The sequence below is a fragment of the Pogona vitticeps genome, chromosome 5, assembly GCF_051106095.1.
Source record: "Pogona vitticeps strain Pit_001003342236 chromosome 5, PviZW2.1, whole genome shotgun sequence".
Lineage (NCBI taxonomy): Eukaryota > Metazoa > Chordata > Lepidosauria > Squamata > Agamidae > Pogona > Pogona vitticeps.
In genome coordinates this window covers 54,989,585-55,004,422 of record NC_135787.1, presented here as the reverse complement: position 1 = coordinate 55,004,422, position 14,838 = coordinate 54,989,585, and the positions used below count along the sequence as shown (strand labels likewise).

Here is a 14,838-nt window from a genome sequence, read left to right as displayed (position 1 = left end):
ATAGCAGGCGCCTCGGGGGTGATTTCCCTCCCCCAGCTGTATCAGCCCTGGAGGGGGCGGGCTCTTAATCCCACTTTTTTTTTCCATACTCCCTAACCGGTTTCAACGGGTATGAAGCGCAAGCTGTTCCACCCTCCTCCCGTCTTCCCGCCCCTTTCTCTACCGAACACAGTCATTCCTGCTGGTGTCGTCCTTTGCCCTCTCAGCCAATCGAATGCTTCGGAAGTTACGGAGGTGTGGCTTCGAGCGGTTCAAATGATCCCAGTAGCCAACCAATAGGCTAAAGGGGTGGGCTTTAGAGGGAGCTTTGCGGGTCAAGTTGCTGTGGCGGGTAGCACTGTGGAAAACAAGAGGCTATCAAGTGCGTTGCGAGCCACCCATTCGGCTGTGGGGAAGGAAGAAGCTGTTCTGAGCGATTCGCCTTGGGCTCCGCGCCTCGCTAACGGCCGCTGCTTCGCTTCCTCATCGCCACCAGGCAAGAAGGACATAAGTACCGTACGTGTACATATATTTATACGTTTCGTTTTCCAGAAAGCGAAGTTTGGGCGGTGGAGGGTCCCTGGGGCGAGGCTGGGAAATGGTGACGGAGCTCCGCGGGCTGATAAGAGTCGCGGTGCGGTTGTCCCACAAAGGAGTGAAGTTTTATTTACGGGCCGGCGAGGGAGTTTTAAGCAGGGCTGGGCCAAGGCTGGAGTAAAGTTGGGACTGCGCAGTCTGGAGGAAACGAGCACCTGGGGGGGAAAAGAAACGAAGGCGGGAAAACGTGTCTCGGGGGGGGGCGAGGTTACAGTAAGCTGTGGAAGGGTGCAGGGGTTCAGCAGAGACCGGTTGCCCCGTTATGTCTCTCTGTTAATTTCTGTACCAACAACCCATTACTCCCCCTCCCCCCCCGCGCTCTATTTTCCCTTTTCTTCCTCTTCAGGGACTGTCGCTCCAGCCATGGGTAAAGGCGACCCGAATAAACCTCGGGGCAAAATGTCCTCGTACGCTTATTTCGTGCAGACCTGCCGCGAAGAGCACAAAAAGAAGCACCCGGACTCTTCGGTCAACTTCGCCGAGTTCTCCAAGAAGTGCTCCGAGCGATGGCGGGTAAGGCCCAACCGGGCTCGGCTTCGCCTCCTAGCGTTGCTGGGCGAAGCCACGCCTCCCGCTTGCTTGCCACGCCTCCTGCCCCCCTCCCCTCCCTTCCCTCTGGCGGGCTTGGCGCGCCTTGCAGCTCCCAGCGACGGCCCAAGGACTTAAAAGGCGGGAACGGAGCTAGAGTGGCCCTGCTGGACGGCCTTTTTAAAAATTCATGTATAAAGAGGCGTGTTTTTTCTGTAGCCCTTTAAGTCACCAGCCTGGACTTGGTAAACAAGGTACTGTAGGGCACGATGAGAAAGTAAATGTAGGAGACCCAGCTGAGTTTTTAAAGTGTTTTTATTTTTATTTTTTGCTCCTTTCCAATCAGTGGAAAACTAGTTAGAATTCATGACGTCCCAAAATGCCCTGTAATTGATATCCCTCCTCTAGTCTTTCCAGCTAAAGACTGATTTCCCTTATGGAGTAAATTCTCATGCTCCATCTGTCTCTTCCACCTTGCTCTCAAATTGTGGGTATAATGGTGAGTTGTTTAGCCACAGCAGTGGGAGAGATACGGAAGAAAAAAAAAGAACCTAAATTTTGGTATGGACTTTTAGAAAGCCTTGAAAACACAAACGGAGAATTTATTCTAGGATTCTGTAACTTAAGTAGGAGTAAGTGCTAATGGACTCGATTGTTTTACAATTCAAACCTAAGCCTTATGACTCACATTCTGAGGTCTAGTTTTGAATAACTGTACTATTTTCATGGTTTTTGCTCAGCAAGAAGAGCAGGCCAAAGCTCCCATGATATTAGAAGGGCAGTGATGTTTATGGTGCCTTTAGCTTCTGTTACTAAAATTTACTTCTGCAGTAACAGAAGATTTTTGGTTAGGCATGCTTCTGTCTCAAGAGACTATGGTAACGTGCTCTGAATAGAGGACTTGGAACAGTGTCTAGTGTGGCTGAGAAGGCCAATTCGAGAGTGACAATCCCTTCCAGTAACAATACCAATTGGGATTTGGTGCCAGATTACCTTAATCTGTTAAACTCAAGAAGGAAGATTACAATATGTGTATATGATTCAGGATATTTGTGTTCCATCATGCAGCCTCAGAGCCCTACAGCAATTCACAAAATTTTAAAAATGACCTAAATAGGCTGCCATAATATAAAAAACCATGAAAACAATTTGTTATTGATGTTTTTGTAATTTTTTTGCTATTAAAGCTATGTCCTGGAGGAGCTTAGAAAAATGTTTTCTGTAAATTAACTAGCAAGAATTGAGTTACAGGTAGCAAACGACTTTGTTCCTTTTTTTTCTCCTACTCTAGTATTTGAAGTTGGGTTCAAATGCTTGTGTAAAATTAGTGATGCCCAACTCATTCCTTTTCTCGTTATTGGGAAAGATTTGTTGTTTATTAGTGACCAACTTGAGATCCTTGAAGTCAGTAAAATCATTCAAACTCACTGAATAGTGCCAAAGAGTTTCAAACAAGTTTTCAACACTTATCTCAGCAAGAAGAATTTATTCCATGTTTTAGTACTTTCTAGCCTATATGGAATATTGATTTGGCTCTGTTGAATCTTAGAGGAGAGTTACTTTGTAGATGATACCACTAAAGGAAATACAGGAACTACAGTGGTGCCTCACTTAACGAGTGCACCGTTTAACGAAAAATCCGTATAGCGATCCCTTTTGGGGATCGCTATACGGATCAGCCCCAATCGCCGCACTCGCTTTGCGACGATTGGGGCTCCGGCGGCCATTTTGGAGCCGCCGAACAGCTGATCGGTGGCTCCAAAATGGCCGCCGCATGACCCGAAATGGCCCCTATCAGCGTTTTCGCGCCCTCCCCTTGCTTAGAGAGGGTGCGAAAACGCTGCGGGGGGGCATTTCGGGTCATGCGGCGGCCATTTTGGAGCCGCCGATTAGCTGTTCGGCGGCTCCAAAATGGCCGCCGGAGCGAAAACATCGCTGGAGGGGGTAAGTTTACACACTTATTGGAACGCATTAAACTTAGTTTAATGCGTTCCAATAGGTTTTCCTGCCCCGCACAGCGATGTTTTCGTATAGCGAAGGTTAATCTGGAACGGATTAACCTCGCTATATGGGGCACCACTGTACTACATATTTAACTTTCTGAAAAGCCTGAACCTAAGTTGTTCTGGTGTCTTTGTTTTGCTTGATTTGTAGTATCTCTTATTTATTAAAATAGACATTGAGGCTGTAAAGTGGTGCTGTTTCCATAGTTTAATGGGAGCCATTAACTCGGCCAAGAGTTAATATTTTTTCTTTCCTTTAGACAATGTCTGCAAAAGAGAAGTCAAAGTTTGAAGACATGGCAAAGGGTGACAAAGCTCGTTATGACAGAGAAATGAAAAACTATATTCCTCCTAAAGGGGAGAAGAAGAAGAAAAAGGACCCAAATGCCCCCAAACGGCCACCGTGAGTTTATCTTTAATTAGTTATATTTTGGGAACTGCAGCTCAACCAGTTCCTATTTTGAGACCTAAAATCAGTGTAAATATGAGAACATTTCTGTCAGCTTTGAAGCTGGATTGATTTTCTGGAGTAATCTGCACCATGGTGGTTGTGGGTTTTTCGGGCTATTTGGCCGTGTTCTGAAGGTTGTTCATCCTAACGTTTCGCCAGTCTTTGTGGCCGGTATCTTCAGTGTCCTCTGAAGATGCCAGCCACAGAGACTGGCGAAATGTTAGGAAGAATAACCTTCAGAACATGGCCAAATAGCCTGAAAAACCCACAACAACCGTTAGATCCCGGCCTTGAAAGCCTTTGCGACTACATTAATCTGCAACACTTTTGTTTCCTTATATTCTAGATCGGCTTTCTTTCTTTTCTGTTCTGAACATCGCCCTAAGATAAAAAGTGATATTCCAGGCTTGTCTATTGGAGATACAGCCAAAAAATTAGGTGAAATGTGGTCTGAGCAAACAGCTAAGGACAAACTCCCTTTTGAGCAGAAGGCGGCAAAGCTCAAGGAAAAATACGAGAAGGTAAAATAAAGGCTATTTCTCTTCAATTAGTGATGCATTTTATATTAGTGTAGCATGTAGGAATTGCTGTGTTGTACTCGAGTAAAATTGTTTTGCTTCGCTACACAGGCATAATTCAGTGTTAAACCCACAGTAGATACAAAAGCACCACCAATCACTTTCACAAGTGTGTTGGTGCTACAGTAGTGGTAATTACACAACCAGTTGTATAGTTCAATCATGCACTTCACATTTATGTGAGCATAAGCTTTTTGAACAGGATTTTGCCCAGTGATTCCGTTATTTGGTAAATAATTTTTATGTTGAAAGAAAGCAGAAAAGAATATTTAGGCATAAGGCATAGGGTATTTGATGGTAACTCTTAATGAGAGTTGCCATTGAGCACTTCCTCACTCTTGGGAGGTTTCTTGAGGAAAAAGGCCCATTTCCATGGATGGAAAAAGATGGCTGCATATGCAATACAAATAAAAAGCCCAAGTCCCCCAGTAACTGTACTTCAAGTGTTTAGGAAGTACACTAATATTCAGAAGAAGAAAGACAAAAGTAACTGGTGGTATAGGCAAAAGGAGAATAGAGACTTATGTAATATGTCTCAGAAGAGTACTAGTATCCCAAGACAGCTAAGGAATTTTTCAAGCCAAGCCTGTGTAAATCTTGTTTTTTTGTCACCATTGCAGGATATCGCAGCATACCGTGCCAAGGGTAAGAGTGAAGTAGGGAAGAAGGGTCCTGGTAGGCCAGCAGGTTCCAAGAAGAAGGCAGAACCTGAAGAGGAGGAGGAGGAAGAAGAGGAGGAAGATGAAGAAGAGGAGGAGGAGGAAGAGGAAGATGAAGAGTAAAGTTATAACCTGCTGTAAAGATTTGTGCTCAGATCCATGATTTTGCTAAGAATGTGAAGTCAAGTGCAGCTCATTGTTAGCTTCAGTATAAAAACTGTACAGAATTGTGTATAGGTAATGTGATTTTCTGTAGGGAGGCGTGTATTCTAATGTAAGTAGTAGCAAAAGGCCACTACTTCTAGATTTTTAAAACCTGTTCTGGCATATTTAATGGTTCTTTGAAGTGACTGATTTTGAGCAAAGTAAAACAGTAGTAGTCAAATTCAACCTTGTCCTGCATACTATTGCATTGTATTACTTTTTTAAAACAATTTTGTAATAAAATGATGTACATTATTATTACTCTGTAGACTTAATTTGCTGGGGCTAAAAGATCTAAGGTTGAGTATTTACAAAACAGATTTGAGAGGCATTAAAAGTAGTTCAGAGGAGCCAGTCTCAACATTTTTTTGCCATGGCCATAAACACATGAAAGACATACAGGATAGTATAGCAAACCTTGTAACATGAAGAATTGTTTTCAGTCTGCCTCGTTCAAATGTGCCCCATTGAGAGCGGCTGATTTAAAGGACGTGAGTTCATACTATAGTACTATTTAAGAACCCATAATTGCTATAGACAATTTCCTCTTTTCACACTGTCCACTTCATAGTTTGCTATGTAACTCCCTATCCAAGTATTATTTACAGGAAGGAACATCTGCTAGTTTTAGGTCTGGGAAAAAAAACTCCTAACGTGGTACTTGTATTTGGAGGTGACTGGTGCTAACAGTCAGTTACTCCACAAATGTCCACTCTTGCTCTTTCTCTCCCCATATTTTCCAAATATGCTTACCTGCTTGTGTTCTGTCCTGCCAGTTTCCTGTTTCATCTTGTCAGTATTACAGGTGTCTAAGGAATACTGCATACATAACTCATACTTTTTAAGTTGGCATAGCCTTATTTCTCTGTCCTGTATCTTTCAGACCACTCCCAAATATGTAAATATAAATGAAATTTTTAGGTTGTACTTTTAACATAAGAGATTACACGGCCTTAGTAGCTCAGATTTAGATTTCTGCTACATGAGCTTTAAAAAACAAAGTTCTAGAGTCTTGGACTCAAGGTTGAGAGCCCTTTCTTGGAGGGGTCTACCATGAGCACTACAGCTTTGTTGTGCTGTTAGAATTTGAGATTAGAATTCTGGGAGAAGGCAAATTGATAATCACTTGGTGTTATGTGGTCATGGAATTCCCTTTTCATAAAGTAGGTGTGAGAATTTCAGTAGATGGTGGCTACTGGTTAACAGCTTTTATGCTGAAATGCTCACTGGACATTATAAAAACTAGTAGAGTCCAATGCATGTTAACATCTGTAAGTACTACTAGAAGGGAGGTATTGGTGACACATTTCTGAATGTTTCATGTATAGAAAAAGTTGGGAATATATGTCATTGTGCAGTCAAGTGAGTATTCCCCTGACCTGTCCTGGGTTTCTAAGGGTGTAATGGGAGCACCCTTCTCCCAGGTGGAGTGGTGCCTTCAAGGATTTTTAACATGTATTTGAGAGAATAAGATATAAAGAATTGATTTGTGCATGATGAAAGGTAATTTTAAAAAATTATGCTTTGTAATACAGTGGTGCCTCGCACAACGAGTGCCTCGCACGATGAATTCACATAACGATGTCTTTTTCTGATCAAGTTGCTGCCTCACAGCGATGTTTCCTATGGGGGATTTTCACATAACGATGTCCCTATCCCCTCATTTAAAAGTGTCTTAAACTGTTAGGAAACTGTTTTAAATGCTTGGCATCGATAGTCCAGCTTGTGAAAGGCATGCAAACTTAATTTGGTGTTGTTCTGAGTCTTCGTTCATTTTTGATTTTTTGTTTTCTCCATTGCAATGTATTGGGCGGACTGTCCAATACATTTCAATGAGGAAAAATCAAAAAATCAAAAATGAACGAAGACTCAGAACAACACCAAATTAAGTTTGCATGCCTTTCACAAGCTGGACTATCGATGCCAAGCATTTAAAACAGTTTCCTAACAGTTTAAGACACTTTTACAGGAGCGAAAATGGAGATCGGAAACAGCTCTTTGATCTCCGTTTCCCTTTTAAAGCTCTTTCCGATGTCCCTTTTCCCTCATTTAAAAGTGTCTTAAACTGTTAGGAAACTGTTTTAAATGCTTGGCATCGATAGTCCAGCTTGTGAAAGATATGCAAACTTAATTTGGTGTTGTTCTGAGTCTTCGTTCATTTTTGCTGATTTTTTGTTTTCTCCATTGCAATGTATTGGACGGACTGTCCAATACATTTCAATGAGGAAAAATAAAAAAATCAGCAAAAATGAACGAAGACTCAGAACAACACCAAATTAAGTTTGCATACCTTTCACAAGCTGGACTATCGATGCCAAGCATTTAAAACAGGTTTCAAACAGTTTAAGGCACTTTCAAATGAGGGAAAAGAGACATCGGAATGCCATTGAAATGTATTGAGTCGGCTTCAATACATTCCAATATAGGAAACATTGTTTCACTCAACGATGTTTCCTATGGGGATTTTCACTGAACGATGGCAATCCGTTCCAATTGGAACGGATTAACCGGTTTTCAATGCATCTCTATGGGAAATGGTGTTTCGCAGAACGATGTTTCACACAGCGATGAATTTTTTGGAACCAATTAACATCGTTGTGCGAGGCACCACTGTACTATAAAAAACAAAAGATGCTGGTTGATCAAAAAAAAATCCGGAAGCCTTGTAAGAGCCACCTTTAATAGGAGCAACTAAATTGTCAAGATTGTGAAAGCTTTTATTTACCAAAGCTCTGGTAAATAGCTCCGGATTGCTGAGCAAAAGACTGGAAGAAATACAGTGGTGTCCCACATGATGACGATAATCCGTTTCGTTAAAATCGCTGTACAGCGAAATCGTCATGCAAAAAAAACACCCAATTGGAATGCATTGAAAACCGGTTAATGCGTTCCAATGGGTGAAATACCCGATCGTCCTGTGAAAATCCTCCATAGGGTGGGCATTTTGCCATCGCTGTCTTGTGAAAATCGGTCCAGAAAAAAATGGGAAGCCATTTTGTGAACCGCCGATCAGCTGTTTTAAATCGTCTTGGGAACAATCAGTTCGCGAAGCATGGACCTAATCGTCGTCAAACGAAAATCTCCCATAGGAAACATCATTTTGCAATCGCAAAAGTCATCAAGCGATTTCGTCATGCGGGGTAAGCGTCTAGCGGGCACCACTGTATTGAGGTTAATGCTGGAACACAAAATTACTGTTTGTTAATCTTAAAACGGAGGTGGTAATATTACATTTCAGGACAATGGCACAATAAAAGCCTAATATTCCCTTAATCTCACACTATTTTGGCCCAAATAGACGCAATCGTCCAATGTGATGCAAAGAAACTGGTTGTACGTCACTGGAAAAAAATCAATGTCTCATTCAAACTTTTAGAAGCATGATGGCTGTAGCTATACTGCTCTTAAGGAGGTTTGCTGCAATGGAGTAACACAGTTGCAAGTTTATGGATAGATATCCTATGACCCCATTATTTCCCAGAGACCTGATAAGCACCACTGTTAAGTCTAAAAAAGGAAGAAAAAACAGTTCAAATTTAACAGTCATAAACATTGGACTGGTATTTGATTTGTTCTGTGCCATCAAGTTGGAATTGGCATAGTGACCCTAATAGGGCTTTTAAAGTAAGTGAGATACGTAAGGAGCGATTTTGGAATTTCTACTCCCCCCATTGAGTTTCCATGGCCAAGTGGGGATTCAAACCCTAATTTCCAGAGTTAAATGTTTGGATTCAAAGTGACAATCACGAAGGAAAAAAAGAAACAGGTTTTGGTGCAAATGTGTAAAACCCACAAGTTAAATTTTATTTTCCTCACCTAAAAAACAAGCAACCCAGAATTAAGATATACATAAGGTTCCCAGTTTATCCCTTGCAAAATCATTGAAGATTTGTACAATCTTTACAGAAACATACAGTGTATCAAAATCTGCATAAATCAAAATTTATAAAATGTGTAGAAATGCATAGTGATCAAATTACAAAGCAAGAATATGGGACCTACTTTTTAAAAAGCAGTTTACAGTAGGAAAAGTTAGGAGTAACAGCTTGTGTTCTTTAGTAAGATTTGGAATTTAAAAATACAGATTCATATTCACACAGTATTGGATTTTAATGGAATTGCACGGAACACCCATTTAACACACATACCTGCACAATCTATGTGCAACCTCACATATGCATAGTAATGTGATTAAATTAATATTTGCCCAAGAAAGAAAAATGAAAATCATTTTTAATACAAATAATAAATGTACCCAACACCCATATTATATTTTCCCCCAGTTTCTTCCTCCTGTCTTCTAATTTAACAATGAACACCTTTTAAAGGAAGGTTGAAACGATTGATGCCAGTGTGTGTGTGTGTTCAAATCACATTACATGTGTCTGCTTTTAAGGCCAAGCAAGATCTGGCCTTATAAAAAGCTTCTCCATCACTTTAGGACTGGAGAAAGTGATGGAGTTATACTATGGAAAATAAGATTCACTTGCAACAGCAATCAAATCATTTATGAGTTTAATCTTGACCTGATAATCTACATGGTCACATCAATCTAATTCAGTTCACTAGAATTTAGGTGTGCACAATGACATGCTGAGACCACTACATGACAATAATTCCAGTAAAATCTGGGATCTCTGTTGAATTTAGGATTGCATATTGAAGTAGGTCTTCAATGTATTTTTTAAGTTTTTGAATGACTATCTTTCCAAAAAGTTAACATTTTATTTTTACAATAAAATTCAACTTTTTAAAAAAAGAATAATCATCTGTTATTTTTTTATCTTTCATCCTTAATGTTATTTTTCATGTTATGACACAATTGTGTAATGGGACCAAACCAATGGAAGTTTCAAGCCCTCAGATTTAAGATTCAAATATCCTTTTAAATTACTTGAACGGAAATGTTTTAAAGTCATTTCTTTATAAAACAACTTTCGTATCTCACCTGCCCATTTTTAATCTTTATATAGGTCTTAGTTTTTAATATTCCTTAATATGCCAAGAGTTTGTAAAATGACTCAGAAAATTTTTGAAATGTTTCAACATTACATTTTTAACTGACTTCTATTTATCACTATAAAAGTGAAGAACCAGATCAGTTTTACTCTCCTATATGGTACAGATATAGACATATTTTGATTGAGACATACACAGGTATTGTAAGGCATGTTACAGCAGGGAAGTAAGGGCTTGTGTGTTTTTAGCTGTAGTATGAAGTGCTGACTTCCAGTGAATGCATCATAGAGTGCTAAATTTCAGTTTCAATTTGATATTGCAGAATAGGAGACTGGAGCTGCTTTAATATTTCACAGAAGTGGTTCATGGGTTTAAGTGCTACCCTATATATCAGCTAGAACCTTCTTTTACAAAGATTCCTATGAAATGTTACCAGCATTATTTTGAGCCCTCATGCAGCATTTCTGACATGCCTTATGCCTCAGCTTGTTACCTTAGTATAGATTAAAGTACTTAATAGCCAAGAGGGCCATCTTTCCCCCCCAGAAAGGAGACATTTCAACATACTCATACTATGAGAAATGCTGTTTTTGTGACAAGAAGGAAAAATTAAGGAGGCACTAAATACATTGAAAATTCATCTTTCAAAAAAGCAGCATGACTGTGAAAGAAGGCCACCCTGGCTGAAAACCTGTGGCAGTGCTTGATAAGATGTAAAATCAAAACAATGTACAACGGGTTGATAATCACCAAGTTATGACAAAGTCTGGTTACTCCAGCCTTTTTCAAGTGTGAATGTTGAAGGAAAAAAAAACTGCCTGCAGACCCCTGAGTATAATCCCAAGACAACATTAAAAACCTGGATCCAATTCCCCTGCTTGTGCACAAGCGTAAGGCACTTACACACTCAAACAAGAAATTGCCACTTCCCAGCCCTTTACACCAGTCAAACAGCCATTCCAGAATGTCCTTCAGGAAGGGCTTTTTCGGGGGGGGGGGGGGGCTGCCAGTGGAAGGAGCAAAAACTTGCATGAGCAGAAGCAACCTCGCGCCACTTTGGATCCATCCCAGCACTTTTAACTTTATTCCAGTATGACAGAAACAGAGTTAAAAGCACGCAAACAATCAACTCAAACATATTTTTAAAAAAGAACATCCTACAACAACAAAAAACCAAAAGGAGATGTAAACATCTATTGAAGTTTAAGGTAAGAGCAGTTTTTGTAAACATTAACTGCAGATGATATATCTATCACAGTCCATCTATGTCCTTCATCCAGATCAGGAGGTTCCAGGCTCGCAGCTGTACAAAGTTAATAGTTGCAGCAGTTTTCAGGTTATCTTCAGTCCTATTTGTATTAAAGTTGTCAGTAGGTAGCATCAGGCCATTTTGTCTACACACTAAGAATATTGTTCATTTCCCAATTCTGTGTTGTTTTACTGGAGTCACACTCTGAAACAAACACTTGGTGTAAAACCTCAGAACGGTCCAAACACTTCCCTGAAGGGATGTGGGTAAATCTATGTAAATTCTGGAAAACAAAAGCCAAACAAAAGATTTTTACATTTCAAAAGCAATTACAATTTAATTTGCTGTCTCAGCGCTACTTTGCATCCTTGCTACATAGCTTTAACATACAGATAAGCAATGTGGAAGATAATAAAACTGCGAATTAGAGATGCTTAATAAACACAGCACACCAACAGCTATACAATAAATGTGAAATTAGTTCTATGGCTAGTTATATATATTTTTTAACGGGAGGGCAACTGGGTCTTTTAAGAATATCTAAATTTTAACTAGGTCAAATTGCCTGCTTAATTCAGACAGATCCCCTGCCTTTTTAAAGATTCCCATCCTGAGTTTTCAGACCCTGGAGAATTAATGAAACCTAATTTAAGGAAAAACAGGCAGGTTTGGTCTCGGAGTTCAAAATGAAGCAGGGCAAAGCATAATAGAGTTTTGACAAGAGAACATGCTGGTCATCACAAACATTCATTTCCAACAACACAAGAGCTGACTCTACACATGGACATCACCAGATAGGCAATACCGAAATCAGATTGATTATGTTCTCTGCAGCCAAAGATGGAGAAGCTCTATAAAGTCAGAAAATCAAGACCTGGAGCTGATTGTGGCTCTGATCATCAGCTTCTTATAGCAAAATTCAAGCTTAAAATGAAGAAAGTAGGAAAAACCACTGGGCTAGTCAGGTATAATCTAAACCAAATCCCTTATCAATACACAGTGGAAGTGAAGAACAGATTTAAGGAACTAGATTTGGTGGACAGAGTGCCTGAAGAACTATGGGTGGAAGCTCCTAACAATATACAGGAGGCAGCAACAAAAACCATCCCAAAGAAAAGGAAATGCAAGAAAGCAAAGTGGCTGTCCAACGAGGCCTTACAAATAGCAGAGAAGAGAAGGGAAACAAAATGCAAGGGAGATAGGGAAATATACAGAAATTTGAATGCTGACTTCCAAAGAATAGCAAGGAGAGACAAGAGGGCCTTCTTAAATGAACAGTGCAAAGAAATAGAGGAAAATAATAGAAAGCAAAAAACCAGAGATCTGTTCAAGAAAATTGGAGATATCAAAGGAACGTTTTGTGCAATGATGGACATGATAAAATGGTAGGGACCTTACAGAAGCAGAATACATCAAGAAGAAGTGGCCAGAATACACAGAGGAATTATACTAGAAAGATCTGGATATCCCGGACACACAGATAATGTGGCTGCTGACCTTGAGCCAGACATCCTGGAGAGTGAAGTCAAGTGGGCCTTAGAAAGCATGGCTAACAGGGCCAGTGGAGGTGACAGCATACCAGTCAAACTATTTAAAATCTTAAAAGATGGTGCTGTTAAGATACTACATTCAATATGCCAGCAAATTTGGAAAACTCAGCAGTGGCCAGAGGACTGGAAAAGATCAATCTACATCCCAATCCCAAAGAAGGGCAGTGCCAAAGAATACTCCAAATGCACTCACTTCACACGCTAACAAGGTTATGCTCAAAATCCTCCAAGGCAGGCTTCAGCAGCATGTGGACTGAGAACTCCCAGAAGTACAAGCTGGATTTCGAGGGGGCAGAGGAACTAGAGATCAATTTGCTAACATGCACTGGATTATGGAAAATGCCAGAGAGTTCAAGAAAAACATCTACTTCTGCTTCATTGACTATGCAAAAGCCTTTTTGACTGTGTGTACCACAGCAAACTATGGCAAGTTCTTAAAGAAATGGGAGTGCCAAACGACCTGATCTATATCCTGAGAAATTTATGCGTGGGACAGGAAGCAACAGTTAGAACTGGATATGGAACAACTGATTGGTTCAAATTGGGAAAGGAGTATGGCAAGGCTGTATATTGTTCCTCGGCATATTTAATTTATATGCAGAATACATCATGTGAAAGGCAGGACTGGATGAATCCCAAACCGGAATTAAGATTGCCAGAAGAAATATCAACAACCTCAGATATGCAGATGATACCACTCTGATGGCAGAAAGTGAGGAGAAATTAAAGAACCACTTAATGAGGGTGAAAGAGGAACGTGCAAAAAATGGTCTGAAGCTCAACATCTCCTGGAAGATATGGAGGCAGTGACAGATTTTACTTTCTTGGGCTCCATGATCACTGCAGATGATGACAGCGGCCACGAAATTAAAAGACACCTGCTTCTTGGGGGGGAAGCGATGACAAACCTAGACAGCATCTTAAAAAGGACAGACATCACCTTGCCGACAAAGGTCTGCATAGTCAAAGCTATGGTTTTTCCAGTAGTCATGTATGGAAGTGAGAGCTGAACCATAATCGCAATGACCAGATAGGCGGAGTACAAATAAAATAAAATAAAATAAATAAATTAATAAATAAGGCTGACTGCTGAAGAATTGATGCTTTTGAACTGTGGTGCTGGAGGAGACTCTGGACAGTCCCCTGGACTGCAAAGAGAATAAACCTGTCCAATTTGAAGGAAATCAACCCTGAGTGCTCATTGGAAGGACAGATCCTAACGCTGAGGCTTTAGTACTTTGGCTATCTCATGAGAAGAGAAATCTCCCTGGAAAAGATCCTGATGTTGGGAAAGTGTGAAGGAAAGAGGAGAAGGGAACGACAAAGAACGAGATGGTTGGACAGTGTCACTGAAGCTGCCAACATGAATTTGACCAAACTCCAGGAGGCCGTGGAAGACAGGAGGGCCTGGCATGCTCTGGTCCATGGGGTCACAAAGAATCGGACACAACCTACCAACTAAATAACAACAAATTTAAGATATATGAAGATAAGTGCTCAGAGGTATCTATTCTTAACATATCTATGTAAAATTCCAGGAGATTCACTACAGCAGGTAAGTGAGACCTGTCCTGGTGAGTGTGTTTCATACAGTTGAAGAGCTACACTGTCGTCATTTCTGCAGGTTCTCTGCCCTCCACATTCGTGGCCTAAAAACACAAAGGTGACTGAATGAATCCAGAGCAGAATGAGCAAAGATGACAGTCCTCTCTTTGAACACAAATCTTCTGGGAAGAGAGGAAGTGATGAAAGTTCCCTTTTAGGTGCCTCATAGAGACATAAACATAAGCCCAGATAGTGGAGGGATTCGCCAGAGACGAAGCATCATGTTGAGCTGGGAAGTAGATTGCCTCTCTTTTTTAATCCCTTTCCCACCTTTTCCCCAGGTATGGAGCCAGGTAACAACCAGACCAAGAGATCTGAAAACCTGACCCATCCCCACAACTGGTCTTTGTCTGCATGGCCTAACATGCAAACTACCCTGCTGTCTTTTTTCCTGAGTGTCTTTTTCCTATATACCACAGACCACTGATTAACTCCATCACTTTCCCATGTCTGTTCCTACTTTTCCTCTCTTCACT

General features: G+C 40.7%; 2 protein-coding genes across 3 annotated transcripts in view; one reads left to right on the top strand and one right to left on the bottom strand.

The window, feature by feature from the left end:
* Nucleotides 1-282: 282 nt before the first annotated feature.
* On the top strand, nucleotides 283-5,257 carry HMGB2 (high mobility group box 2). The gene is made up of 5 exons (XM_073001451.2): nucleotides 283-495; nucleotides 923-1,089; nucleotides 3,368-3,510; nucleotides 3,905-4,079; nucleotides 4,757-5,257. The coding sequence occupies exons 2-5, from the start codon at nucleotides 940-942 to the stop codon at nucleotides 4,916-4,918; spliced, it is 630 nt and encodes a 209-aa protein (XP_072857552.1). The 5' UTR covers nucleotides 283-495; nucleotides 923-939; the 3' UTR covers nucleotides 4,919-5,257.
* Nucleotides 5,258-8,782: 3,525 nt separating this feature from the next.
* The window catches only part of GALNT7 (polypeptide N-acetylgalactosaminyltransferase 7), a 65,306-nt gene continuing 59,250 nt past the window's right edge, over nucleotides 8,783-14,838 (bottom strand). For both annotated transcript variants that reach the window (XM_073001452.2, XM_020802119.3), the window contains exon 12: nucleotides 8,783-11,490. In XM_073001452.2, coding sequence (XP_072857553.2) covers nucleotides 11,353-11,490 — 138 coding nt within the window. In that variant the 3' untranslated portion in view covers nucleotides 8,783-11,352. The remainder of the gene's footprint in view (nucleotides 11,491-14,838) is intronic.

Excerpts from the sequence above, each read along its gene's own strand:
- HMGB2 (XM_073001451.2), top strand. The coding sequence starts at position 940 with ATGGGTAAAGGCGACCCGAATAAACCTCGGGGCAAAATGTCCTCGTAC. Across the intron at positions 3,511-3,904 it reads AATGCCCCCAAACGGCCACC|ATCGGCTTTCTTTCTTTTCT; the intron begins GTGAGTTTATCT and ends CTTATATTCTAG. Across the intron at positions 4,080-4,756 it reads TCAAGGAAAAATACGAGAAG|GATATCGCAGCATACCGTGC; the intron begins GTAAAATAAAGG and ends TCACCATTGCAG.